The following is a 26,611-nucleotide window of genomic DNA, read 5'->3' on the forward strand; positions in this document are numbered from 1 at the left end:
GGACAGAACACAGAGTTAACATTTCGGGTCAAATGCCCTGAAACATTAACTCTGATTTCTCTCCTCAGATGCTGCCAAACCTGCTGTGATTTTCCAGGAATTTCTGTTTTGGTTTCAAATGAAAAAGACTTGCCTTGCATCTTAAAATAATCTTCTAACAGTGATCTGTGGAACTTTGCCTCATCCATGATGGTTCAGTAGAAAGAGCTTGCCAATGCATTGGGGGTGCAGAAATATGATACTGGGTGACATCTTGAGCTATCTTGTGAAGTGAGTTCCCAATCTCAGTCAAAAGGTACCATGTGGGATGAGGGGCATGATTTAATGAGGGCAACTGGCGTCTTGCCTGTTGACTGGAAAGCTGGTGATAGCCCTACAATGCTGCTTTTAGGGAAAGTATGCCATAGTAAATGCCACTTACCTGGACAATGGTGGACTTTCTACTCTATCAAATATTCTGGGAACAGAAGCCCCAGTCATCATAGCTGTCAGCTGTTGAATGACAACACCAGCAGGGAAGTGGTTGCTGCTGCTAGTTTAACTCTCGGCCAAGGATTGTTGCTGGGGCACAGGTGAGCAATGGCACTTGTGGGGTCATGGAGTGTGTATTTTAGGGATGGGGGACCAGCAGCAAAGGACAGAGATGGCTGTCATGGGCATCCATCTTTCCCAGCATCTGATCCCATGATAAGATACGGAGATCCTCACCATGCTGACAACTTTCCTCAAGGAGCTGACAAGCTAACACGTGTGTCAATGCTTCACACATGACAAGATGCCATACACCACTGGGTTCATACTGATGGCAAGGTGGGGGGGAGGTGAGGCCCCAACTACCCACTTAAAGGCATCAATGGAACAGTGTGGGAAGTGGCATGGAGCCAAGAGGGTCCTCAGACCAACCCCACAATCACTACCATCCATCCCACAGCCCCAATTATACATGAACACACACACACCACGAATCACACTGCGGGGAGGACATTACATACTGACCAAACTGTTTTCCTGCAGGGAAGGAGAGAAACATGAGAAATTAATGAACATCGGCATTGCTATTCCTGCAAATTATCACAAAAATGGTTCAGAATTCATAGAAAATTGATAGGAGGAAAACAGATCGTCCTAATACATTTGGCCTAAAAAGACTTAATTTTTGGGACATTTACTTGAGATAACTAGTACTTTAAAATGTCTTTTAAAGTACTAGTTATCTCAAGCAAATGTTCCAAAAATTAAGTCTTTGTTTGTTGAAATTCAGAATTGGAATAACAACTTTTCTTTTCTAGTCACACTTCAACTTTTCAGATGAGCCAGATGTTCATTTAGTTATTTCTGGAATTATTTAAGAATGTAATTAAATCTTAGCTGTCCACCATCCTCTCATTGTGCCTTACATCTTGATGCCATGATTAAGAATAATTTTGCATTATTTATGAAGTCAAGTCCTCAAATATTTATCAGTTTTCTTCATATGAATTCACAAACACTCAAGATCCTATTAACTTTTCAAAAGCAGACATGTTGATTCTTTTAAAATGATTTTGGCTAATTGTGATGATTAAAATACAATTGACATGGAGGTGTTAGTGTTGGACTGGAATGGATGAAGTTAGCGTCACACGACACCAGGTTATAGTCTAACAGGTTTATTTGAAATCACAAGCTCTCAGGAGCAGCACTCCAAAAGTCTGTGATTCTAAATAAACCTGTTAGACTATGATTTGGTATTGTGTGACTGCTGACTTAAAATACAATTAGACAAGAATTTGTAATTGTGGTTATGAATTAAAACATGTTTACATATCTGCTTTTGGTGCAAGAACGGACTACTCAGAGTTAAAAAGAGTGCAGGATAACACAAGAGAGCCTGGAACTCACTGCCTGAAATGATTATAGAGGCAGAAACCCTGAACACATTTGAAAGTACTTGAAACTGCACTTTTATTTTGAAGAGCATGAAGCAAAAAAGGGAATGTCTATGGATGGTATTTATACGGATTTGGAGAGAGACTTTAATGAGGTCCCTCACTGAGTGAGCTAGCTAAAGTTGAAGTTTAAGAATAATAGCCAAATTATTGCACTGGCAAGGAATCTGGCTGAGCAGAACACAATAGGAATAATGAGCAGGTCCCCAAATCGGCAGGAAATTACTGAAGGTGCTCCACTACTTATCACTAACTTAATGATGGCATAGAAAGTGACATATCCCAACTTGCTGATGGCATAAAGACAGGCAACATCATAAGCTGAGACATGTGCAAAACAGGATTCCAATGTAGGCAAATCAGAGGTCATCCAATTTGGACCTAAAAAGGATACAGCAAGAGATTTTTCTGAATTACAATACTCAAAATTATCATATTAGAATTTATCTGCCATATTTAATTCCAATTCTACTAGACCTATTCAGTTCCTTACATCAATTTTACAAACTGATACAACTAATCAAGGATGAACTCTGACCTGCTCTTGCATCACCTTTTACAGCCAAACAGGGGCAGATGGAGTTTTATTAAGCTCAACACGATGTATTGTAGTTTGGGAAGGGAAATCAGGGCAGGACTTAGACACTTAATGGTAGAGTCCTGAGGAGTGTTGCCAAAGAGAACTTGTTCCTTGAAGGGGTGTCACTGGTAACAGGGTACTGAAGCAGGTGTTTCATATACTCATTGTTCTAACCAATAAAGTGCAAGAGCTGGGATGTCATTTTGTGACTGTACAGGTCATTGGTTAGGCCACTTTTGGAATACTGCCTTCAGTTCTAGTCTCTCTGCTATAGAAAAGATATTGTTAAACTTGAAACGGTGCAGAAATGATTTACAAGGATCTGGCCAGGGTTAGAGAGTTTGAGCTATAGGGGTAAGGCTGAATAGACAGGACTTTTATCCTCCTGGAGTGTCAGAGGCTCAGGGGTGACCTTATAGACAGTTATAAAATCACAGGAGGGTTATCAGACAAGGTCTTTTTCCCAGGGTAGAAGATTCCAAAATTAGAGGGCATAAGTTTAAGGTGAGAGTGGAAAATAATTTAAAAAGAGACCTAAGGGACAACCTTTTCACACAGAGGGTGATGTGTGATGGAATGAGCTGCCAGAAGAAGTGGTGGAGGCTGGTACAATTACAACATTTAAAAGCAATCTGAATGGGTACATAAATAAGAAGCGTTCAGAGGGATATGGGCCAAATGTTGGCAAATGGGACTAGATTAATTTAAGATATCTGAACAGCATGGTTCAGTTGGACTGAAGGGTCTACTTCTGTGCTGTACATCTCTGTGAAATTCAGAAGTGCTTTATAGACCTTTGGTAAACAGCAAGCTCTTAGAAGCAGCTAGGTGATAAACACAAGCAAGTGCTCATTAGTGAAGGTGGCAGAGGGATTAATATTGGTAAGGAATTGGGGAGGACTCCTGTGATTATCTTTGAAATAACAGCAGGCAATCAGGGCTTCGGTTTGACTTCTCCATTCAGCACCCCTCAGGAATTCAGCATTACAGATTTTGTGCTAGTCATGTTTGAAGTCAGCCCAAGAGGCGATTGCTCAGCCACACCTTGGATAACAGGACACCCTGTTCTAACGCACAGTACCATCCATCGCTCTACTCTTATGCCTCGGGCAACTGACGGTGTGGAGTTTGTACACTCTCCCAGTGTCTGCGTGGGTTTCCCACTGGTGCTCTGGTTTCCTCCCACAATTCAAAGATGTGCAGGCCAGGTGAACTAGTCATGCTAAATTGCCCATAGTGTTAGGAGCATTAGTCAGGGGTAAACGTAGGTGAATGAGTCTAGGCAGGTTACTCTTCGGAGGGTGGGTGTGGATTTGTTGGGGTGAATGACCTGTTTCCATACTGTAGGAAATCTAATCTAATCTTAAGAGAATTACAAAAAGTCAATTAGACAGCCCTCTCAAGGCACTTAAATTCAGGTCAGGGTGACAACGCCTTTGTGGTTCCACCTCTCTCAGAAGGCCTCTACTATACTGGTGGACTTCTCATGATCCCTCTCCAAGCACAATACAGCCATGGCAGAGAGGAGACACCCACACTATGACTCCTCCACAGCTAGCTGCCCAGACCTGTTGATATCCACCTATGAGAGGTCTAGGAGCAGGCATTTTGAGCTGCCAGTGGCCCCTCCAAAACAAAACCCTGCATAGGGTGCCCACAGATTGGGAGCATGGGGTAGAGGTCCAACCAATAAAGTTAAAAAACAGCCCCTTGAATTAGCTGCAAATAAAAGCATGAGAACATGAAAATCCAGGCCACCGCAATAATATTTAGAAGGTATCCAAGTGAACCTACTTAAATACTTATTGCAGCTGCATGCAACACTCTCCAGCCCAGGTTCCCAATGGGAAAGAGGGAGGATTCCCTTATATGGAGCCCTTCACAAGGGAACAAATTACTACAGATGGTAGAATCTGTACCGAAAACAAAAAATAAATTGCTGGAAATCACAGCAGGTCAGGCAGCATCCATGAAGATAGGGAAAGCTAATGTTTCGAGTCTGGATGACTCGTCATCAGAGCTGATGTGAAGTCTGGAGGGCAGCAGTACCTATGCAATGGTGGGTTGTAAAGAGCGCTGGTGCACATTAAGTACTCAGCACCTTAGACTAGGCACTTTACAACCTTCAGATTGTAAATGGACCCCCATTTCTTCCCTTTCTCAGCTTTACTTGTTGCATTCTCTGTCACCATGTTCTCTCCCCCCTCCCCAATGGTCTAAAGTGATCTAAAAAATCTTTATTGAAACCAGCCTGGAAAGTAGAGCTGTTTAAAATATTTTATCCCCGAATTACACTACTATTTAACACTTTTAGAAGCTTCACAAAATTACTTTAACAGATTAGATACGATAATTAGGGGCTTCATTAAAGAGAGTTTACATCTGCTACAGCCTATTACGGATGACATTTTATATGCCCGTTATAAAGAGGGTGGACTCGGATAAACAAGTTAGCAATTTTAATTCCAATCGCAGTAATACCTAAGTATGAGGCGTTTGCGAGATCCTCTGATGAGATACTACAGGCCTCATTCCAATTGAATGAATCCGAAATATCTGAAAGAATTACAGAACTGAGTAAGCTGAAGATTCTTATTGACACCTGGAATCCTCAAATTAGCACCCAGTCAGATGGATCCAGGACTACACAGCATGTAGATAATTGTGAAGAGATTGAAGAGACCATAAAGAGAAATGATGATAAATGGAGGGAATTAGAGATACAGAAGTGAATGGCATTGCCTAGTCAAGGGGTTGGCATCCACTAGTTAAAAATCGATAGCCTAATAATTGGACTAGATCACTATTATATACAAAGACATCGAAGGTGATCAATACTATTTGACTAAGAACCAATTTATATCCCACAAGGGCAACTCTACTCTATGGAAGGCCTTTAAGTAATAAGAACTGTAGGTGATGCAATGTAGCCATAGAAATGGTTCCTCGTATTTCAGGATGGTGTCCCATGATGAAGAACATCAGGATTAAGAGACACAACAAAATTTTAGGAGCACTAACTCAATTTACAAAGAAAAACAGTTGGACAATCTTTATTGAAATCCATTTAAAAGATATGGAAGGGAAGCTATGGATTCCTGATCAAATCTTGCATAATGATAATCGAGCAGTATTAGTATACGGCGCTATATGGTTCGAGAATGAAAATGACTCGTTGGAAGTAGCATGGGAAGAGAAGGTACAGAAGTATCAACACTTAAAGGAGGAGATTTTGGACCTAACTAGAGGTGCCATTGTATCCTTTTATGGCTTTATGATAGGAGCAAGGGCAAATGATATGAGAAGAATAATGAAGTCATTGGGAATTAAACATTATAAGACATTTGCCAGAGAGATAATTAGTCTTACAACTTCTCTAACGTTGGAGTTACTTTGCATTTTTATGGACTTCTTATAGGGTCTCTAATTTTAGTTTTAAATTTTATTTTAGATACAATTTTATGAAACTGTTTTAATAATTTTAATATTTTAGTTTAATTTTAGTAATTGTATTTTAAAGCACAGTTAAGGTGGAGGGTAATCAGGTGATAAATAAAATTTTCACTAAACAAAACAGATGATGATAGCAAGTAGTAACTAATCTGTTTGTTTTACAACCCTTGCTCAATCCTCACTTTGTGTAATCTAAACAATGACATGAACCGTCCCCTTTAACACCTGGCTGTGGTGAAGCTAGATCGGGATTTTCTCTTGCGTTGACGAGCGATATTAACAAAACTCAAAACAGACACGACCCACGCAATAGATGGCGAGTGTTCAATATAGCCAAATGCCTCGTCATCTAACTAGTGACACTTGAATGGATGAACAAGATTCCCACTGTCCTTACCTTCTATCTAGGGAAACCATAGCCAAAGGCTTGGCAGAATTAGCGGGGAAAGAAAACCCTGTTGAGCTTGACTCTAGTCTGGCACTGTGAAGAGACATGAGAGGTGGAGAATAATTGGGAGGCTTCGGCCGCCGCTGATATACCACTACTCAGTTTATTTTCTTCCTCTGCTTTTTTTCCTTTCCAGTCTGGCAGTTAGACACATCTTTGTTCTGCCATTCTCACACACTGATCACTTAATGTGTGCTATTGCCAGTCTCCCTCCCCCAACACTCCACTCCATCCCCACGAGCTATAGCATAAATGCTGTCCCTCTACATTTCACCTCAGTTCTGATGAAGAGTCATCTAGACTCGAATCATCAGCTGGCGCTCTCTCTCCATGGATCCTGCCACTGTGATCTCCCTCACTCGAGAACTGTGTGGGTGGAAAGTAGAATGTCATATAGAGGATAGTCAGGGAAGGCAGGCAGCAGCCAGGCATCGGTAATTCTATCTTTTGTAAAAATCAAAGTTAACATTCAGCAGCAAATCAAACATTTTACTTAAATAATATTTAACGGCAAAATCAAGCTGCCACAGTCACGATTCTACAAAAGGTTCTGGAGAGAGTTCATTTCTGTTTTGGTTCAATTGTTCTGCTATGCTTTTCTTTGCAGGCTGCTTGATTTCAGACTCCAGACCAGGCAGCACCAGCTTCTGCCGAGCGGCAGTCTCAATTTTTTGGACCAGTTCAACCTCCCAGGGTTGTGTCACAAAACTAACGACGGTGCCCACAACCTTGCTGCCAACCCGGCCCACTCGCCCAGCGCGGTGTATGTAGTCACACAGAGTCAGGGGGAAGTCGTAATTAATTACAACACCCACCCTCTGAGTGTCCAATCCACGAGATGCAATGTCAGTGCAGAGAAGTACATCTATCAGCCCCTGCTGGAAGGTGTTGAAGATGCCACTGCGTTTCGCGGCTTGCATGCTGCCTTGGAGACGGGAGTGTTTGATCCCATGATCGTCTAGGACATAGCCAAGCCAATTAACTGTTGAGGCACTGTTGCAAAACACCAGAACTCCAGCTTTCTGGTCCACCAACTCCTTTAGCATTTGCAGCAAGTCACTGGCTTTATCCGTCCGCTTGACCTTCAGGAATTTCTGTTTGACGTGGGGCATGATGCGGTGCAGCTCCTTGCTCTTTATGGTGATGATGCTGCCCAGGTCAGTGACCTTGCCGAGCAGTTCCCCCACTCCGCCTGGGAAAGTGGCTCCTGTCACCACCAGCTGGGCTTTCCTCCCCGGCCCATCACTCTCCCGGGGATGGCTCGCAATTCGGCAGTGCCGGAGGATACCCTCCAGCAGGTCCACGAAACTTTCATCGAACAGAGTGTCCGCTTCATCCAGCACCAGGTAGCTCAGGCCGCCCAGGCTGACCAAGTCTCTCCTTAGTGCTTTCCAGAACGCCCCGGGCGTGGACACCAGCAGGTCGATGGGCCCTCGGGACAGACTCCGCTTCAACTTGCCCATACCCCGGCCCCCGCACACCGCCCGCACGTTCAACTTCAAGTCAGCGGCCAGCGTTCGGGCCACTCGCTGGAGCTGCTCGGCCAGCTCCCGAGAGGGAACCACCACTAGGCCGCGCAGCCCGTCACTCTCGCGGGCTTCCCCTACCGCCCTCTCTCGGGTCAGGCTCTGCAGGATGGGCAGGAGATAGCTCAAGGTCTTGCCGCTGCCGGTCTCGGCCGCACACAGCACATTGCTCCCCCTCAACAGAGCGGTAATGGTCCGGACTTGCAGTCGGTTAGGCTGGGAAATACCCATCCCGTCCAGGGCGTCCTGCAGCTCCTTGCATAGCCCGAGCGAGCTGAAACTTCGCGGCTTCTCCCACTGCTCCTCTCCCGGACAAGAGGGTGGCTGGCTCCGAGTGTTGTTAATAACAAAATAATCTCCTGCCGCCTTCCTGTGCTTCCAGCCCTTGGAGACCAGGGGCACTGTGTCGAACTTGCCGAACGTGTACCCGGCGTGCTGGTTCAGCCCAGGCCGCTTGCCCATGATGAGTAGCCGCCCCGGTCTGGCCAGCCTCAGCGCCGGCACCTTGCTCCCCGCCACTCGCTTCAGCCTCCGCTCCACCCGCAGCCGCGTCTTCTGGGGGATGCGGATGACAGGCAGCCCGCCGCCCGGAGCGGCACCGTCCGAGAAGCCAGAGGCCAGACACTTGCGGAGCAGCGTCCCGCATTGAGTGGCCGGAGTTCCGGGGCCCTGCGGCTGGAGAAGGAATCTCCAGCCCAACGTCAACATGGTCCCGGGGTGGGAATGGGAGAATCCCCTCCCCGCGCGACGGCCCTGGAACACTCGGCTCCTCAAAATTCGAAAATGGAACGGGGATCCCCTCCCCGCGTGACGGCCCTGGAACACTCGGCTCCTCAAAATTCGAAAATGGAACGGGGATCCCCTCCCCGCGTGACGGCCCTGGAACACTCGGCTCCTCAAAATTCGAAAATGTAACGAAACGGCGCCTAGAAATGACGTTCCGGAAATGATCGCTACCAATACCCCCCACGTGTTTCTGGTATGCGGCAGTTACACCCTTTCCTAGGGCAGCTCTCTGCGTTTGGCATCAAATTGTATCCAAGGTAAGGGCTAATTTTAAATACAGGTATATATTATACTGCCTAGACTCTCGGCGTGAAGGTGATATCTATATGATAACGTGTCTGGATCTACACAGGGAACTCCACCGCCTCCTGAACGGAGACTCCTGGGTCTTGAGTCGCCTGGGTCCCCCGTAAATGGACTTTGTTGAAGTTTTGTGGAGATCATCCAGTCTTTATTTTCTATTAAGTAAGCAGAATGAATATCGGACTTTTTTTTTAAAAAGCCAGTCATTGTAGTTGACTGTAGCCCATCTTGAATTATCATCATTGATTTTCGGTCAACCGAAAAAAAATTGCTGTGATTATTTTGGAAAACAGATCCGTTAGTGACCTATATTTTGTTTTCTTGCCTACACTCCATGACATTTAATCATTCTGTTCCTCCATCTACCACCACCCTTGCCCATTTTTGTTTCCTTGCCCATATCCTTGGCTGAAAATGTGTTGCTGGAAAAGCGCAGCAGGTCAGGCAGCATCCAAGGAGCAGGAGAATCGACGTTTCGGGCATCAGCCCTTCTTCAGGATTCCTGAAGAAGGGCTCATGCCCAAAACGTCGATTCTCCTGCTCCTTGGATGCTGCCTGACCTGCTGTGCTTTTCCAGCAACACATTTTCAGCTCTGATCTGCAGTCCTCACTTTCTCCTAGAAGATCATATCCTTGGCTCTCCACTTGTTAATTTTCATTTACAAAAGCAAATTACAGTGCTGGAGATCTGATTTATTTCCCAAATTTTATCTGTTTATTTTTTGTATTAACATGGAGGACGTCGGACTGAAGCTGTGTAAGAGTTTTCTATCCTTTTATAATTGGAATGCCAGTGTTTATCACTTTGGATTGTTGAGAAATCGAACAGAACAGTACAGGAACTGGCCCTTCAGCTCACCATGTCTGTGCTGACCATGATGCCATTCTAAAGTAATTCCACCTACCTGCATATAGTCCATATCCCTCTATTTCCTGCCAGTTCATGTATCTGTCTAAATGCCTCTTAAACTTTGCAACCATATCTGCTTCTACTTCCTCCCTGGCAGCATATTCCAGGCACCTAACACCCTCTATGTAAACAAAAAAGTAACTTGCACATCTCCTTTTAAACTGTTTCACACTCACCTTAAACCAATGCCCCCTAGTATTTGATATTTCACCTTTGGGGGAACAAAAAAATTATGACTAATCACCTTAACCATGTCTCTCATAATTTTATATATTTCAATCAGATCGCCTCTCAGCCTCTGATGTTCTAGTGAAAACAGTTAAAGTTTATCCAACCTCTCCTAATGCTACTATCTTCAAAGTCTCCTTGTCCTTCCTATAATATGGGGATAAGGACTGCACTCAACATTCCAAGATAGTGGACAGCGTTACCTCAGATGACAACAGGATCTGGACCAGATGGGCCAATGGGCTGAGAACTGGCAGATGGAGTTTAATTCAGATAAATGCGAGATGCTGCATTTTGGGAAAGCAAATCTTAGCAGGACTTTTACACTTATGGTAAGGTCCAGGGAGTGTTGCTGAACAAAGAGACCTTGGATTGCAGGTTCATAGCTCCTTGAAAGTGGAGTCGCAGGTAGATAGGATAGTGAAGAAGGCATTTGGTATGCTTTTCTTTATTGGTCAGAGTATTGAGTACAGGAGTTGGGAGGCCATGTTGCGGCTGTACAGGACATTGGTTAGGCCACTGTTGGAATATTGCATGCAATTCTGGTCTCCTTCCTATCGGAAAGATGTTGTGAAACTTGAAAGGGTTCAGAAAAGATTTATAAGGATGTTGTCAGGATTGGAGGATCTGCTACAGGGAGAGGCTGAACAGGCTGGGGCTGTTTTCCCTGGAGCGTCGGAGGCTGAGGGGTGACCTTATAGACGTTTACAAAATTATGAGGGGCATGGATAGGATAAATAGACAAAGTCTTTTCCCTGGGGTCGGGGAGTCCAGAACTAGAGGGCATAGGTTTAGGGTGAGAGGGGAAAGATATAAAGAGACCTAAGGGGCAACGTTTTCACGCAGAGGGTGGTACATGTATGGAATGAACTGCCAGAGGATGTGGTGGAGGCTGGTACAATTGTAACATTTGAGAGGCATATGGGTGGGTATATGAATAGGAAGGGTTTGGAGGGATATGGGCTGGGCGCTGGCAGGTGGGACTAGATTGGGTTGGGATATCTGGTCGGCATGGACGGGTTGGACCGAAGGGTCTATTTCCATGCTGTACATCTCTATGACTCTATATGGGCCAACTAAAGTTTCATCCGGCTGAAGTAACAGAATTTGTGCAACAGCAACAATTAAACTCTCTAAAAGGATCCAAAGGTTGGTTAACTCAGTTGGCTGGTTTGCAATGCAGAGGGATGCTAATAGCGTGGATTCCTTTCCCACACTGGTTGAAGTTACCATGAAAGGAAGGAGTAAGTAACTGCAGGTGCTGGACTCTGTATTGAAAACAACAAATGCTAGAGGTCAGCAATGGATCAGGCAGCATCCATGGAGAGAGAGCAAGCAACATTTTGAGTCTAGATAACACTTCATTAGAGCTGATGTGTGGAGGGGCAACATTTATGCTATATTTTGGGATGGGGTAGTGGGTGTACAGGTGCTGGCGGCAAAAAAGGTGTTAATAGTTCAGATTAGATGATGGTAATGTGAGAATGGCAGATCAATAGTGTGTCTCCTGCCAGACTTGAAATAACAGTCCCCCTGGGGTGGGGGGGAGAGAGGAGGAGGAGGACATAATAACAAGCTAAAGGTAAGGGAAGAAATGGATCACAATTTGAAAGCGTTGAACTCTAATATTAAACTCCAGAAGGCTTTAAAGTGCCTCATCTGAAGATGAGATGTGGTTCCTCCAGTTTGCGCTGTGTTTCACTGGAATACTGCAGCATCCCCAGGACAGGCATGTGGGCATGTGAGCAGGCCACTGTGTTAAAATTGCTGGCCATGGGAAGGTCTGGGTCCTGCTTGGGCACAGACTGCAAGTTTTCCACAAAGCAGTCACCCAGTCTACTTTGGTTTCCCCAATGTAGGGTAGGCCACATTGGATGCAGCAAGAACACAAGACAAGATTGGAGGAGGTACGGGTGAAATACTACTACACCTGGAAAGACTGTTTAGGCCCTTGGATGGTGAGCAGGGAGGGGGTGAAGGGGTAGGTATTGCACCTTCTGAGGTTGTGTGTTACATGGGAAGGTGCTGTGAGGGTGGAGGAGTGGAGCAGAGGGTGGTGTTGATGGTTGTGGAATGGCTTAGGGTGTCTTGGAAGGAATGATCCCTGTGAAATGCAGATGGGGGAGTGAGGGGGAAATGTATTTGTTGGTGGCATTCTGCTGGAGTTGTCTAAAATGGCAGAGAATGGACTTTTGAATGCAGAGTCTGGTGGGATGAAAAGTGAAGATAAGGGGAACCATATCACGCTGTGGTGAGTGCTGGGAAGGGGTGAGGGCAGAGGTCATTGTGTCAACCCCAGTGGGTGGAGGAAACAGTCGTGGAAGAAGGAAGCTATGTCAGCTATGTTTTGGAAGGTGGGCATCATCTGAACAGATGCCAAGGAACTGGGGGAATGGGATGGAGTCCTTGCAGGACATGGGATGTGACAAGCTGTAGTGAAGGAAAAGATTCCTCTCCCTTACCTGAAGCGTGGTGACCCTCAGGTTAAACCAGCGCCCGTCACCTCTTTCACTGAGAGAGCAACCTGGTAAGACTCTGGTCACTTTACCTTTAAACAGTTCCTTCTCAGATCTTGACTTGAAATGACTTAAGCTTTTATTTTAAAAAAACAAAGTGACATCTCAGGATTTTCTTTTATAAAACCTTAAATTATCTTGGAATATGACTTGAAAGAAATTCTGGGATTTACATATTGATGAATTAAAATCTGCAACCCATTCTAAAAAATGAAAGACTTAACACAAATCTGGGTTTGTTCAATATATTGCATCAGTTGTGTGACATTATGATCTTCTGCTAAAACCTTTGTGTCATATAATCCTACTCCACTAGATACCTGATGAAAAAGCCGGGCTCCGAAAGCTTGTACTTCCAATAAACCTGCTGGGCCATAACCTGATGTCGTGAGATCTTTTTAACCTTGTCCCCTCCAGTCCAACGGCGACACCTCCACATCGTAATTCAATATCGTCCTTCAGTTCAGCATGTAGTCACGCAAGCTTTGGTCATCTCTGCACAATTACACGAGGCATGAACAAATCAGTGCTATATATTCAAACTTATCAGTTAATATATTCAAACGTCTGAACAATTCTTGCAGTGCTGTAAAGTTCTACGAATGCTGGAAATCCAAAATAAAGACAGAAAGCCGGAAACGTTCGGGTGCATAGAAGGACATTATTAGCATTTCAGGCCATTAGATTTTGCATAAGAAAGACTGCAGTACCTGAAGATTGACACAGAATAATGTAACCAGTTGTTTGTAGAGTGTGATTCAGCAATTGGCATTTTGTTTAGCATGTACATAGCTCAGATCAAAGGACCTGTTAGTGTCAGTAGTGTAAATTTTTAATGTTACTGAACAATCTCTATGTACATAAAAATTTAATGGAAACGTGGAAAATAGGAGCAGGAGTAGATTGTCAGTGCTTTGAGTCTGCTCCAACGTTCAGTATGCTCATGATTGATCATCCAATTCTCTTCCCACTTTCTCCCATTACCCTACGATCCCTTTAGTCCAATTCCTACAATAGGATGTTCAAAAGTTGAAAGGTTTTAGAAAAGATTTGCCAAGGTTGGAGAATATGAGCGAAAGGGAGAGACTAAATGGGCTAGGGCTGTTTTCCCTGGAGCATCGGGGGCTGAGGGGTGACCATATCAAGGTTTATAAAATCATAAGGGGTATGGATAAAGTGAATGAATAGCCAAGATCTTTCCCCAGGGTGGGGAAGTCCAGAACCAGAGAGCATAAGTTTAAGGTGAGAGCGGAAAGATTTAAAAGGGACCTAAGGGACAACCTTTTCACAAGAGATATGGTGCATGTATGGAATGAGCTGCCAGAGCAAGTGGTGGAGGCTGGTACAATTACAACATGGAAAAGGCATCTGGATGGGTACATAAATAGGAAGGGTACAGGTCCAATGCCGGCAAATGGGACTTGTGACTGTTTATTTGGCAACTAACTTTTTTAATTGCTTTGCTTCATGTTGTGTCATTGTATTTTTTTGAATTATCCATATGTTATTTTGTAGTTTGTATTTTGTTTGCTGATTTACACAGTTGCTACTTATTTTGTTGGTTAAATAACTTTGTTGAGATAAACATGGTGATGTCATTATGCATTCATGTCCAGAGTTTATATTTCAATTCATTGAGAGATTGTAAATTGTTGAAACCGTAATCTTGCTGCCATGCAGTTTAGTGACATGCTTTGTGGGGAAACTGGGTTTCTCTAGTAATACATCTGTGGAGCATGTTAATCTATTGTGCAGCATGTTAATCCATTGTATTCTCAAACTAAATGTCAGTATTTTATACAGTTGGACAATAATGTAGTCATATTTGAGAGAGAAATTTTTCTTGTGGACATATGCCGTTGTATCTGATTCCAGCGCCATACTGTTATAAGTACAACATTTCTGTAGGACATAATGATATTGTGTGCAACTTGGCTCTGTTTGTATGAGCAGCACCATCAGCAGGCTCTGTGCACACTAAAGCAAACTTTAATTGTGGTGTCTATATCGACTATTTCATTTGGCCCACTGGGTGATTTCCCTGTTGGAAATAGTCTAGCCTGGGAAGAAAAAAAATTACAGTTTGATGTATTAGATTGATGAGACATAGAAATTTGGTTGCTGGATACTCCGTGTGAAATGACAGGGAATGGTGTGAGAAACCAGGTGCAGTCACAGATGGGTGCCTGTGTCATCTGTGACAATTATACATTGTAACCTAATGAAATCCTGGTGGAATCTGGCATCTAGGTTCATATTCATTCTGTGACAACTTATCAATTATGGCTGTCCTATTGGGTTTTGAAATGTTTGCCCATATGCTTTAACACTTCTCGGTTCTGCAACGTCAACACACCCCTGTGTTCCCTGGCCAACGTTTTTGTCTCTGGCCTGCTGAGGTTCAGTACAGGAACTGCTTCTTATTTCTGCTTGGGAACTCGACATCAAATTCAATAACTTTAGAACCTTCTTTGAATTGCTTTCAATGCATTTACATTCTTAAGTAAGGAGTCTAATACTATCCACGGTGTGGCATCATTAGTGTCGTGTAAAACTGAAGCATACCCTCCTTATGTTCTCCTTGCAAATTACTATAACATTCTGTATTAGCTTTTCTAGTGGCTTGCTATACCTGCGTAATAACTATTTTTGTGATTCATGCACTGTGACACCAAGATCCCTCTGCATCTGTAAACTCTCAACATTTAGATAATTTAAAAAACATTCTTCCTGCCAAAATTAACACCATCACATTTTCCTACATCATATTCCATTTGCCTGATACTTGACCACTCCCAGAACTGATCCATTTCCTCTTATTGCCGCTTTAAATCCTTTTCATGAGTTGTGTCATCTGCAAATTTAACAACCGTGCCTTTGGACCTTTCATCCAAGTTATATTTGTATAGTTTTGTAAACAGTTGAGGTTCCAGACTGATTCCTTTGGCACACCACTTGTTACATCTTGCCAACCAGAACGTGACCCATTTATGCTTCCTCTCTATTTATTGTTATCCAGCCAGTGTGCTATCCACACCAGTGTACACAGGCAGTGTGCCACCAGTGCATTGTGGGCTTTTTCTGAAGAGGAGTCACACCAGACTCGAAACATTTCACTCTGTTTTTCTCTCTCTCTCTACAGGTGCTTCCAAGACTTGCTGAGTTTCTCCACTGTTCTTGTTTCAGATTTCCAGCACCTAGTGCTATCTTGCTTTTACTAGAAATTAAACAAACTGATTTAACTTGTCTTCCCTTGACCTGAATGGCTCCTGGTCTGCAGTGATGTCAATTTCTCACTATCGTGTCGAAAATCTGTTTGTGAGCTCACTTTGCCTATTTCTTTCACCATCTGTAGTCTGTTCCACCTGCCTGTAGCCTCTAACCCCTACAGCCCACAATTACTCTTTGTTCCATCAGCCATTTGAAGTTCTGGAATAACCTTCTCCAAATTCTATCACCTGCTTTAAGCTCACTCTTTAACTGTGTGGTTTCAGTTGCCCGTCCTAACATTTCATTTAATTCTGTTTCCATTTTCGTTCAATTGTGGCTCTACAATGCCACTTTCCCCATTAAAGTTGAAGTGTAAATGTGGAAGGTGGTGGTGATCACATCAAATTTGTGGAATCACAGATGACATTCGGTCAAACACTTGGTTTATTCCCTCCTGCAGGTCACAGAAGAAATGATCAACCAAACTGTTACCAGACTTTGTTATAGAAACAAGGTGATCCTGGCCCCCATGGTGCGTGTTGGTACCTTACCGATGAGATTACTTGCACTAGACTATGGAGCAGATATTGTATACTGTGAGGTAAGGAAAGGCTTGTGTATTATTCCTGAAATACTCCAAATGGGTAATATTGGCAGTATACCTGGGGATATGGTATGAAGTTAAATACAGGGTGGAGAGTGTGTTCCTGGAAAAGCGCAGCATCCGAGGAGCAGGAAAATCGATGTTTCGAGCCTGAGCTCTTCGTGAAGCTGGGAGTCTCGGGGGGTGAGGAGATAAATGGGAGGAGGTTGGGGCTGAGGGCAAGGTAGTTGAGAGTGCAACAGATGGATGGAGGTGAGGGTAAAGGTGATAGGTCAGAGAGGACGGTGGAGCGGGCAGATGGGAAGGAGGATTGACTAGTGGGACAGATCAGGAGGACGATGCTGAGCTGGAAGGTTGGAACTGAGGTAAGGTGAGGGGAGGGGAAATGAGGAAATTGGTAAACTCCACATTGATGCCCTGGGGTTGAAGGATCCCGAGGCAGAAGATAAGGCGTTCTTCCTCTAGGCATTGGGTAATGAGGGAGCGGCAGCGGAGGAGGCCCAGGAGCAGCATGTCCTCGGCGGAATGGGAGGGGGAGTTGAAATGTTGAGTCACAGGGCGGTGTGGTTGATTGGTGCGGGTGTCCCGGAGATATTCCCTGAAGCACTCTGCAAGAAGGCGTCCAGTCTCCCCAATGTAGAGGAGACTGCATCAGGAGCAACGGATGCAATAAATGACTTGTGGAAGTGCAGGTGAAACTTTGGATGTGGAAGGCTCCTTTGGGGCCTTGGATGGAGGTGAGGGAGGAGGTGTGGGCACAGGTTTTGCAATTCCTTTGGTGGCAGGGGAGGGTGCCAGGAAGGGAGGGTGGGTTGATGGGTGGGGGTGGGTTGATGGGTGGGGGGGGGGGCGTGGACCTGACCATGTAGTCACGGAGGGAACAGTCTTTGCAGAAAGCGGATGGGGGTGGGAGGGAAATATTATCCCTGGTGGTGGGTTTGTTTGGCAGTGGTGGAATGTGGAGGTTGGTGGGGTGGAAGGTGAGGACTGGGGGACTTCTGTCCTTGTTGCGGTTGGAGGGGTGAGGTTCGAGGGCAGAGGTGCAGGACGTGGATGCGATGCGTTGGAGATTGCGGTCTGTAAAGAAGGAGGCCATCTGGTGTGTTCTGTGATGGAACCGGTCCTCCTGGGAGCACATACAGCAGAGGTGGAGGAATTGGGAATACGGGATGGCATTTTTGCAGGAGGTGGGGTGGGAGGAGGTGTAATCCAGGTAAGCTGTGGGAGTCGGTGGGTTTGTAAAAAATGTCAGTGTTGAGTCGGTCCCGGTGGATGGAGATGGAGAGGTCTAGGAAGGGGAGGGAGGTGTCAGAGATGGTCCAGGTGAATTTAACTTTGTGGTGGAGTGTGTTGGTAAAGTTGAACTGTTTGACTTCCTCGTGGGAGCATGCGGTGGAGCCGATACAGTTATCAATGTAGTGGAGGACAAGGTGGGGGGTGGTGCCGGTGTAGCTTCAGAAGATAGACCGTTCTACGTAGCCAACAAAGAGACAGGCATAGCTGGGACCCATGGCTACCCCTTTCGTCTGGAGGAAGTGGAAGGATTGGAAGGAGAAATTGTTGAGGGTGGGGACCAATTCAGCCAAATGAATAACAGTATCAGTGGAAGGGTACTGGTGGGGACGTCGGGAGAGGAAGAAACGGAGGGCTTGGAGGCCCTGGTCATGGTGGATGGAGGTGTAGAGAGGCTGGATGTCCATGGTGAAGATGAGGTATTGCGGGCTGGGGAAACAAAGTCTTGGAGGAGCTATGCCTGTCTCTTTGTCGGCTCCGTAGAACTGTCTATCTTCCGGAGTTACACCGGTACTTCTCCCCACCTCTTCCTTCGCTACATTGATGACTGCATTGGTACCACCTCATGCTCCCACGAGGAGGTCGAACAGTTCATCAACTTTACCAACACTTTTCACCTCAAACTCAAATTCACCTGGACCATCTCAGCAACCTCCCTCCCCTTCACCATTTCCATCCACCAGGACCGACGCAACACTGACATTTTGACAAACCCACCGACTCCCACAGCTACCTGGATTACACCTCTTCTCACCCTACCTGCAAAAATGCCATCCCGTATTCCCAATTCTTCCACCTCTGCCGTATCTGAACCCAGGAGGACCAGTTCCACCACAGAACACACCAGATGGCCTCCTTCTTTAGAGACCGCAATTTTCCATCCTGCGTGGTTGAAGATGCCCTCCAACGCATCTCCTCCACGTCCCACACACCTGCTATCAGACCCCACCCCTCCAACCGCAACAAGGACAGAACCGCCTCTTCCCCCCCCCCCCCCCCCCCCCCCCACCCACCTCCACATAAATCACATTATCTGTCAACATTTCTGCCACCTACAATGGACCTGACCACCAGTGATATATTTCCCTCCCCACCCCTATCTGCTTTCCGCAAAGACGATTCCCTCCACGACTTCCATTCCTCCCTAACAAACCACCCTCCTGTCCTGGCCTCTTCCCCTGCCACCGCAGGAATTACAAAACCTGTGCCCACACCTCCCCCCTCACCTCCATCCAAGGCCCTAAGGGAGCCTTCCACATCCATCAAAGTTTTCACCTGCATATCCACCAATGTCATTTATTGTATCCGTTGCTCCTGATGTGGTCTCCTCTACATTGCGAGAAGGCATCCAGTCTCCCCAGAGTGCCTCAGGGAACATCTCCGGGACACCCGCACCAATCAACTCCACCACCTTGTGGCTGAAAATTTCAACTCCCCCTCTCACTCTGCGAGGACATGCAGGTCCTGGGCCTCCTCCATTGCCACTCCCTCACCACTCGACGCCTGGAGGAAGAACGCCTCATCTTCCACCATGGGGACCCTCCAACCCCAGGGCATCAATGTGGACTTCACCAGTTTCCTCATTTCCCCTCCCCCACCTTACCCCAGGTCCGACCTTCCAGCTCAGCACCATCCTCATGACCTGTCCTACCCCTGTCAATCATCCTTCCCACCTATCCGCTCCACCCTCCTCTCTGACCTATCACCTCCATCCACCCATTGCACTCTCAGCTACTTTCTCCCAGCCGCACTCCCCTCCCAGTTACCTCTCCAAAGGACTGGAGTACAAGTATGCAGAAATTATGCTCCAGTTATATTAAACCCTGGTTAGGTCACACTTAGACTGCTATGAGCAGATCTGGGCACCACACCTTCAGAAGGACAAATTGGCCTTGGAGGGCGTACAGTGTAGGTTTACAAGAATGATATGTATATGTCAGGGATTAGTCTCTATATAAATTAGTCTCTTTGTTCAGCAACACTCCCCAGGACGGCACAGTGGTTAGCACTGCTACCTCACAGCGCTAGAGACCCGGGTTCAATTCCCGCCTCAAGCGACTGATTGTGTGGAGTTTGCACGTTCTCCCTGTGTCTGTGTGGGTTTCCTCCGGGTACTCCGGTTTCTTCCCACAGTCCAAAGATGTGCAGGTCAGGTAAGTTGGCCATGCTAAATTGCCTGTAGTGTTAGGTAAGGGGTAAAGGGTTAGGTTAGGTATGGGTGGGTTGCATTTCGGTGGGACGGTGTGGACTTGTTGGGCCAAAGGGCCTGTTTCCACATTAAGTAATCTAATCTTAAAAAAAAAAAGGACCTTACCATTAAGTGTATAAGTCCTGCTCTGATTTGCCTTTCCAAAATACAGCACGTCACATTTATCTAAATTAAACTCCATCTGCCACTTCTCAACCCATTGGCCCATCAGATCAAGATCCTGTTGTACACTGGGGTAGCCTTCTTTGCTGTTCACTACACCTCAATTTTGTTGTCATCTGCAAGCTTACAGGCTATACCTCTTAAGCTCATAAGCAAATCATCTATATAAATGATGAAAAGTAATGGACCCAGCACCGATCCTTGTGTCACAGGGCTCCAGTCTGACAGGCAACTCTCCACCACCATCCTCTGTCTTCTACCTTTGAGCCGGTTCTGTATCAAAATGGCCAGTTCTCCCTGTATTCCATGTGATATAACCTTGCTAACCAGTCTCACATGGGGAACCTTACTGAAATCCATGTAGATCACATCTACTGCTCTGCCCTCATCAATCCTCTTTGTTGCTTCTTCAAAAAACTCATTCAAGTTTGTGAGACATGATTTCTCACACATAAAGCTATATTGACGAGTATAGATAAAGAAAAATTGTTTCCAGTGATTGGGCATTCTGTAACTAGGGTGCACACAGTCTGAGAATTAGGGCTAGACCGTTCAGGAGAGATGTTAGGAAGTGCTTCTATACATGGGGTGATAGGCATTTGGAACTCTCTTCCTTGGTAGATGCTATGTCACTTGTTAATTTTAAATCTGAGATTGGTAGATTTTTGTTGAACAAACATATCCGTTAGATTACCCATAGTATGGAAGCAGGCTCTTCGGCCCAATAAGTCCACACTGACCTGCCGAAGAGCAACCTACCCCAGACCCATTTCCCTACACCGAATACTACAGATAGTTTAGCATGGCCAGTTCACATAATCTGCACATTTTTGGAGTATAGGAGGAAACCGGAGCACCTGGAGGAAACCCACGCAAACACAGGGAGAATGTGCAAACCCCACACAGACAGTCGCCTGAGGCAGGAATTGAACCCGGGTCTCTGGCGCTGTGAGGCAGCAGTGCTAACCACTGTGCCACCGTGGGATATGGGTCAAAGGCAGGCCTATGGAGTTAGGTCACAGATCAGCCACGATCTCATAGAGTCATGGAGATGTACAGCACGGAAACAGACCCTTCAGTCCAACTTGTCCATGCCAACCAGATATCCCAATCTAATCTCGTCCCATTTACCAGCACTTGGCCCATATCCCTCTAAACCCTTCCTATTCATATACCCATCCGGATGTGGTTTAAATGTTCTAATTGTACCAGACTCTACCACTTCCCCTGGCAGCTCATTCCATATACAATTGGATAATGGAACAGGTTCGAGGGACTAAATGGCTTACTCATCTTCCTATGAAGAAGGGCTTATGCCCGAAACGTCGATTCTCCTTCTCCTTGGATGCTGCCTGACCTGCTGTGCTTTTCCAGCAACACCTTTTTAAACTTTCTCCTATGGTGTATGGATGGAACACCTTAGCATTGTAAGATTTGTAAAAAAAAAAAATCACATACCATGTTTTCTACATTGGAAGCACACAATTGTTCCTCTAATTATGAACTACTATCTTCAATGAGCATTTAAGTCATACACCACCAGTCAGCTTGTCATCATGTGAAATGATAAACTGGAGTGGATGAGCATGTTCTGCAGGCTGTCAAACTAATATCACTTGGTGATCACTGAGAAACTACTGAAAATGGTCAGTTAGCAGCAAAGGCAGGTTGTGACATTCAGCTGTTTAATCTACAATAGAACTAGAAGTGTATCTTTTTTTCTACAGATGCTGTTTGGCCTTTTCTGACGTCCTTGAAATTGTTGGTTTAATAATTTCTGTCGAAGCAGACTATAATCGAAAACTGTGGTCAGTGAGCTGGTTTAGTTGAACGGGTTTTTTACTGGATGTTTGAGGATTCTGAATAAATACTCTGCCCAGAGAGAACAATATTCAGGTGGCAATGCTGCAGTCAACCCTGGGAAACTGAGTCTGTGAAGGATTGGTTGGTGGATTTCACAGATACATATAACATTCTTCCTATCCTGCCACCAAATACAAAAGCTTTTATACGAGAAGAGAATTACTGAGCTTCAAAGGTGCTGTAATTAGATTAGATTCCCTACAGTATGGAAAAAGGTCCTTCAGCCTAACATGTCCACACTGACCCTCCGAATAATAACCCACCCAAACCCATTCCCCATTCACCCTTGACTAATGCAATTTGGCGTGGCCAATTCACCTAAGTGCACCTTTTTAGATTGTGAGAGGAAACCGGAGCACCCAGAGGACAACCACACACACAGGGAGAACGTGCAAACTCCACACAGACAGTCACCTGAGGCGGGAATCGAACCTGGATTCCTGGCGCTGTGAGGCAGTAGTGCTAACCATTGAGCCACTGTGCTGCCCTGTCTTATTTATGTGGGCAGATTTCAATCCTAAAACAGATGTCCAAGCTGCAACAGACTTGTAATGTTTTAAATTCTCCAACTGGAGAGTTTGCAGCTGCCTGTGTAACACAGGTCACATCTGAATCACTGATCTATTATTTTCCTTCAGATGCTGATTGATCAGTTGTACATCACCAACTTTTATAATCGCGTTTGAAGTGATGCACTAAACATGCACTTGCTCAGTGCTCTCTGAAGCAATTTTTCACTCTTCCTTGCTCATTTGCATTCTTTATTTTTTCAAAGTTGTTCATTCACCCTATCTCACTTTCCTTCTCTCTGTATCTCTCCCCATGTACTTCTATTATTTTCTACAACGATCACTCCCTCCATTTTGCGTTTCTCTCTCTCTCTCTCTCTCTCTCTCTCTCTCTCTCTCTCTCTCTCTCTCTCTCTCTCTCTCTCTCTCTCTCTCTCTCTCTCTCTCTCTCTCTCTGTGTTTCCCCCCTTCCCTGTTTTGATCCCCTTTCACTGTTTGCAGCCATTTGTGGAATTAGAAATGGGAATGTTTCAGTTGGTCGATTGTAAATCATCTTGCCATTTCAATCATTACAAATCTCTACATGCATTTCCCCCTTTTTCATAAGTTGTCCTTGGCCCTTGTGTTGGAAATGATGCATTGCACCACTGGGTCTCTGGGAGATTTTGGCTGCAATAAATTGTGGAAGTTTTGAAACCTGGACCCAGGGGAAATCTGCAATTTTTCAAATTGGAATGAAGGTTGCAGAAATAAAAAAAAAGTTTTGACAAGAGTCTGGAAGTCAGCCTTGCTGAAAAGATGTTTTCTTTCTTACTTTCTGACTGAGCCAAATTGACAGAACAAAAATAATGAAATATGTGTTGTATAGGGGCATCATATAGGTCATGAGAAGGGGAAGGCATGTGGGAAAGGGAACAGAGTCTCTTAAAAGAACAGAGATGGCTGCTGATTTGTGTGTCCTGTTCCTGCCTGATTACTTAAAAACCAGTGTTAGAGCTAGGAAACCAAAATGGAGCGGTAAAAATTGCAGACATCAATACCTCTGTGTCTGTCATAACACTGTCACCTTACTTTAAGTTACAGTATGCGCCTGCGAATTGTTTTAATTAGGGGTGATGCTAGCTGTAGTGGCATCAAATTATGGACGTAATTTTAATAAGAATTGATCGTCATTAGACTTGTAGCAGTTTGCAGACATTGATGATGTAATTCGTCTTCCAAGGCTTTGACCTATTTTATTGTCATGTGGAAAATTTCTGTCTGTCTTTGTGTTTTAACCTGACTTGGAACTTCTGGTTTGATTAAAGGAGTGACCGTAGTAATCTGAGGTAATGCTGGTTAATGCAAACGTACATGAGTGAAATGTAGAGAAACATAGGTAAGATTATAACGTATGCTGTATTTTCAATCTGCAAGAGGCACTATAAGTACTTTCAAACCATTTGTACTGTTTACTTCGTAAAAGTCTCACAGTTAGTTGGTTTTTCAGCACAGTAGCAGATACTCCAGAACATTTTTGTGGATTTCAATCTGGCACAAATATTTCTTACCTGCTTTCAGCCAAAGCGCTGCCAGTTAACTGACTGACTGTACGTGAAGCATTTAAAGATATTGGAGAAATAACATTTGGAATATGACAATGTTTCAATTCACGAGTGAATCCCATGACCAAACGTTTTCTGCTTGACCTTCTTACCTTCCTGTATTATCTCAAATTGCTTCTTATAGAGTTGGAGGTGCCTTGACTGAAAGGAGATATATGAAATATATGTACCAGATTTAAATTCCTCAAAGTATTCTATAGCACCTCCTGCTGTGCTGCGCAATCCAAAGTTTTCATGGTATTCTCTTTATTCAGTAGTCTGATTAATTAATTGTTCAATGCATTGATGTGATTGAGAGTTGTGGCATTCCTGATGAAGGGTTTATGCCCAAAACGCCGATTCTCCTGCCCCTCCAGTGCTGCCTGACCTGCTGTGCTTTTCCAGCACCACGGTCTCGATGCTCCATAGGATGTGTCAACCTTAAAATATGATTTTAATAAGCCTTGATGTTTTCAGTAATTGGTGATTTTTTTTTGTGTATTTTTTAACTGCTCCAAATTGACCTCATTCGGTTGGTTTGGCCTGGTTTGTAATAAAGAGGGAAACTTTGCGATGTTATTGCGCAAAGAAAGAAAGTAGACTGTGACAGTCATGTTCAGCATGCAGAGATTTGCTAAATTCTCAAGCTGGAGAAAATCTCAAACTTTTTTTTATGCCTTTTCTCATCCCTGAGTAGAGTTGAACAGCATTAGTAGTACAGGGGTAGGCAGTACCCCATCTCAATTAAATTGTCGTTGATCAGTATTTTAACTGCACTTACATATCCCTAATTTAAAAATAACAATGGATGAAGCCTAATGGAATGAACTGAGGGTATGCTTGACCTTTGTCACTTTTCCCAATAAGTCAGTGATGACTGTAGTGAACTTGACTTTTACAGTGCCTTGTATTGGAGTTGTCAAAGTGAAGTCATGTGACAGGATTACTCCTCTTAAAGTTGATGGGCTCCAATGGACATAAGGGTGGTTAGTAACTTGGTCAGGATTCAGGTGTTGTATGGTCAGTTGCTGGTAGATGTATACTTCAGATGCATGGCTAGAAGGAGCAGCTTCATTTAAACAGGGATCAATTACAGTTGCGTCCTATAAAGTAAGAATTCAGGGTGGGGAATGAGCGGGGAGTTGGCAGGCTTGTCAGCGTAGAAGAACAATGTGGATTTTCAGAACTTTGAAGATGTCTTGCACAGGAACTTTGGAAAAAAATCAAAGCATGTAGGATTGGGGAATATACTAACATGGATTAAGGATTGATCAACAGCCAAAAAAGCAGGTAGTAGGAACAAATGGGTCATTTTCAGGTTAGGGGAGAAAGTGAGGACTGCAGATGCTGGAGATCAGAGCTGAAAATGTGTTGCTGGAAAAGCGCAGCAGGTCAGGCAGCATCCAAGGAGCAGGAGAATCGACGTTTCCTGAAGAAGGGCTGATGCCCGAAATGTCGATTCTCCTGTTTTAGATTAGATTAGATTAGATTACTTACAGTGTGGAAACAGGCCCTTCGGCCCAACAAGTCCACACCGCCCCGCCGAAGCGCAACCCACCCATACCCCTAACATCTACCCCTTACCTACACTACGGGCAATTTAGGATGGTCAATTCACCTGACCTGCACATCTTTGGACTGTGGGAGGAAACCGGAGCACCCGGAGGAAACCCACGCAGACACGGGGAGAACGTGCAAACTCCACACAGTCAGTTGCCTGAGGCGGGAATTGAACCCAGGCCTCTGGCGCTGTGAGGCAGCAGTGCTTTTCCAGCAACACATTTTCAGCATTTTCAGGTTAGCACTGGGGCATTGCAAGGATCAGTGCTGGGGCTAAATATTTTCAAAATCTAAATCACTGGTTTGGTGCCCACATCCAATTGCAAACTTCCAAGTCTGCGGTTGATGGAAAACTTGGTGGGAATGTGAGTTGTGAGGAGTGTAGAAAGAGGCTTCATGGTGAGTTAGACGGACTGAGTGAGTTGGCAGATGAAGGACAGCATGGATAAATGTGAAGTTTTCCACTTTGGTGGGAAGACAAAAGTGCAAAAGTATTTCATAAATCATGAGAGATGTTCAAAGGAGCCCATATGTTCTTGTTCTTAACCTAGTTAAAAGCTTGCATGCAATGTAGGAAGCATTCAGAGGACATGTTAGCCTTGATTGCAAGATTGTGGTAGTGGAGCAGCTAGGTCTTGCTTCAATTATATAGAACACTGGTAAGACCACACTAAGAGTACTGTGTGCAGTTCTGGCTCCCTTGCCAAATGAAGGATATACTTGCTGTAGAGGGAGTGGTTCATCAGATGGATTCCTGAGAGTCATAGAGATGTACAGCATGGAAACAGACCCTTCGGTCCAACTTGTTCATGCCAACCAGATATCCCAACCCAATCTAGTCCCACCTGCCAGCACCCAGTCCATATCCCTCCAAACCCTACCTATTCATATACCCATCCAGATGCCTTTTAAATGTTGCAGTTGTACCAGCCTCCACCAC

At 44.8% G+C, this 26,611-nt stretch overlaps 2 protein-coding genes across 3 annotated transcripts in view; one reads left to right on the forward strand and one right to left on the reverse strand.

Annotated features, from left to right (window-relative positions):
• Positions 1–6,877: 6,877 nt before the first annotated feature.
• Positions 6,878–8,864, reverse strand: ddx28 (DEAD (Asp-Glu-Ala-Asp) box polypeptide 28). The gene has a single exon (XM_072547409.1). It carries the CDS (start codon positions 8,641–8,643, stop codon positions 6,940–6,942), a length of 1,704 nt encoding a protein of 567 aa, XP_072403510.1. The 5' UTR covers positions 8,644–8,864; the 3' UTR covers positions 6,878–6,939.
• The window catches only part of dus2 (dihydrouridine synthase 2), a 115,476-nt gene continuing 97,685 nt past the window's right edge, over positions 8,821–26,611 (forward strand). The window contains exons 1-3 of one of the 2 annotated variants that reach the window (XM_072547411.1): positions 8,821–8,978; positions 9,074–9,186; positions 16,349–16,489. In XM_072547411.1, coding sequence (XP_072403512.1) covers positions 16,361–16,489 — 129 coding nt within the window. In that variant the 5' untranslated portion in view covers positions 8,821–8,978; positions 9,074–9,186; positions 16,349–16,360. The remainder of the gene's footprint in view (positions 8,979–9,073; positions 9,187–16,348; positions 16,490–26,611) is intronic. The other variant, XM_072547410.1, reaches the window with a different exon arrangement.

This window comes from Chiloscyllium punctatum, chromosome 26 (genome assembly GCF_047496795.1).
Source record: "Chiloscyllium punctatum isolate Juve2018m chromosome 26, sChiPun1.3, whole genome shotgun sequence".
In the NCBI taxonomy this organism is placed as follows: domain Eukaryota; kingdom Metazoa; phylum Chordata; class Chondrichthyes; order Orectolobiformes; family Hemiscylliidae; genus Chiloscyllium; species Chiloscyllium punctatum.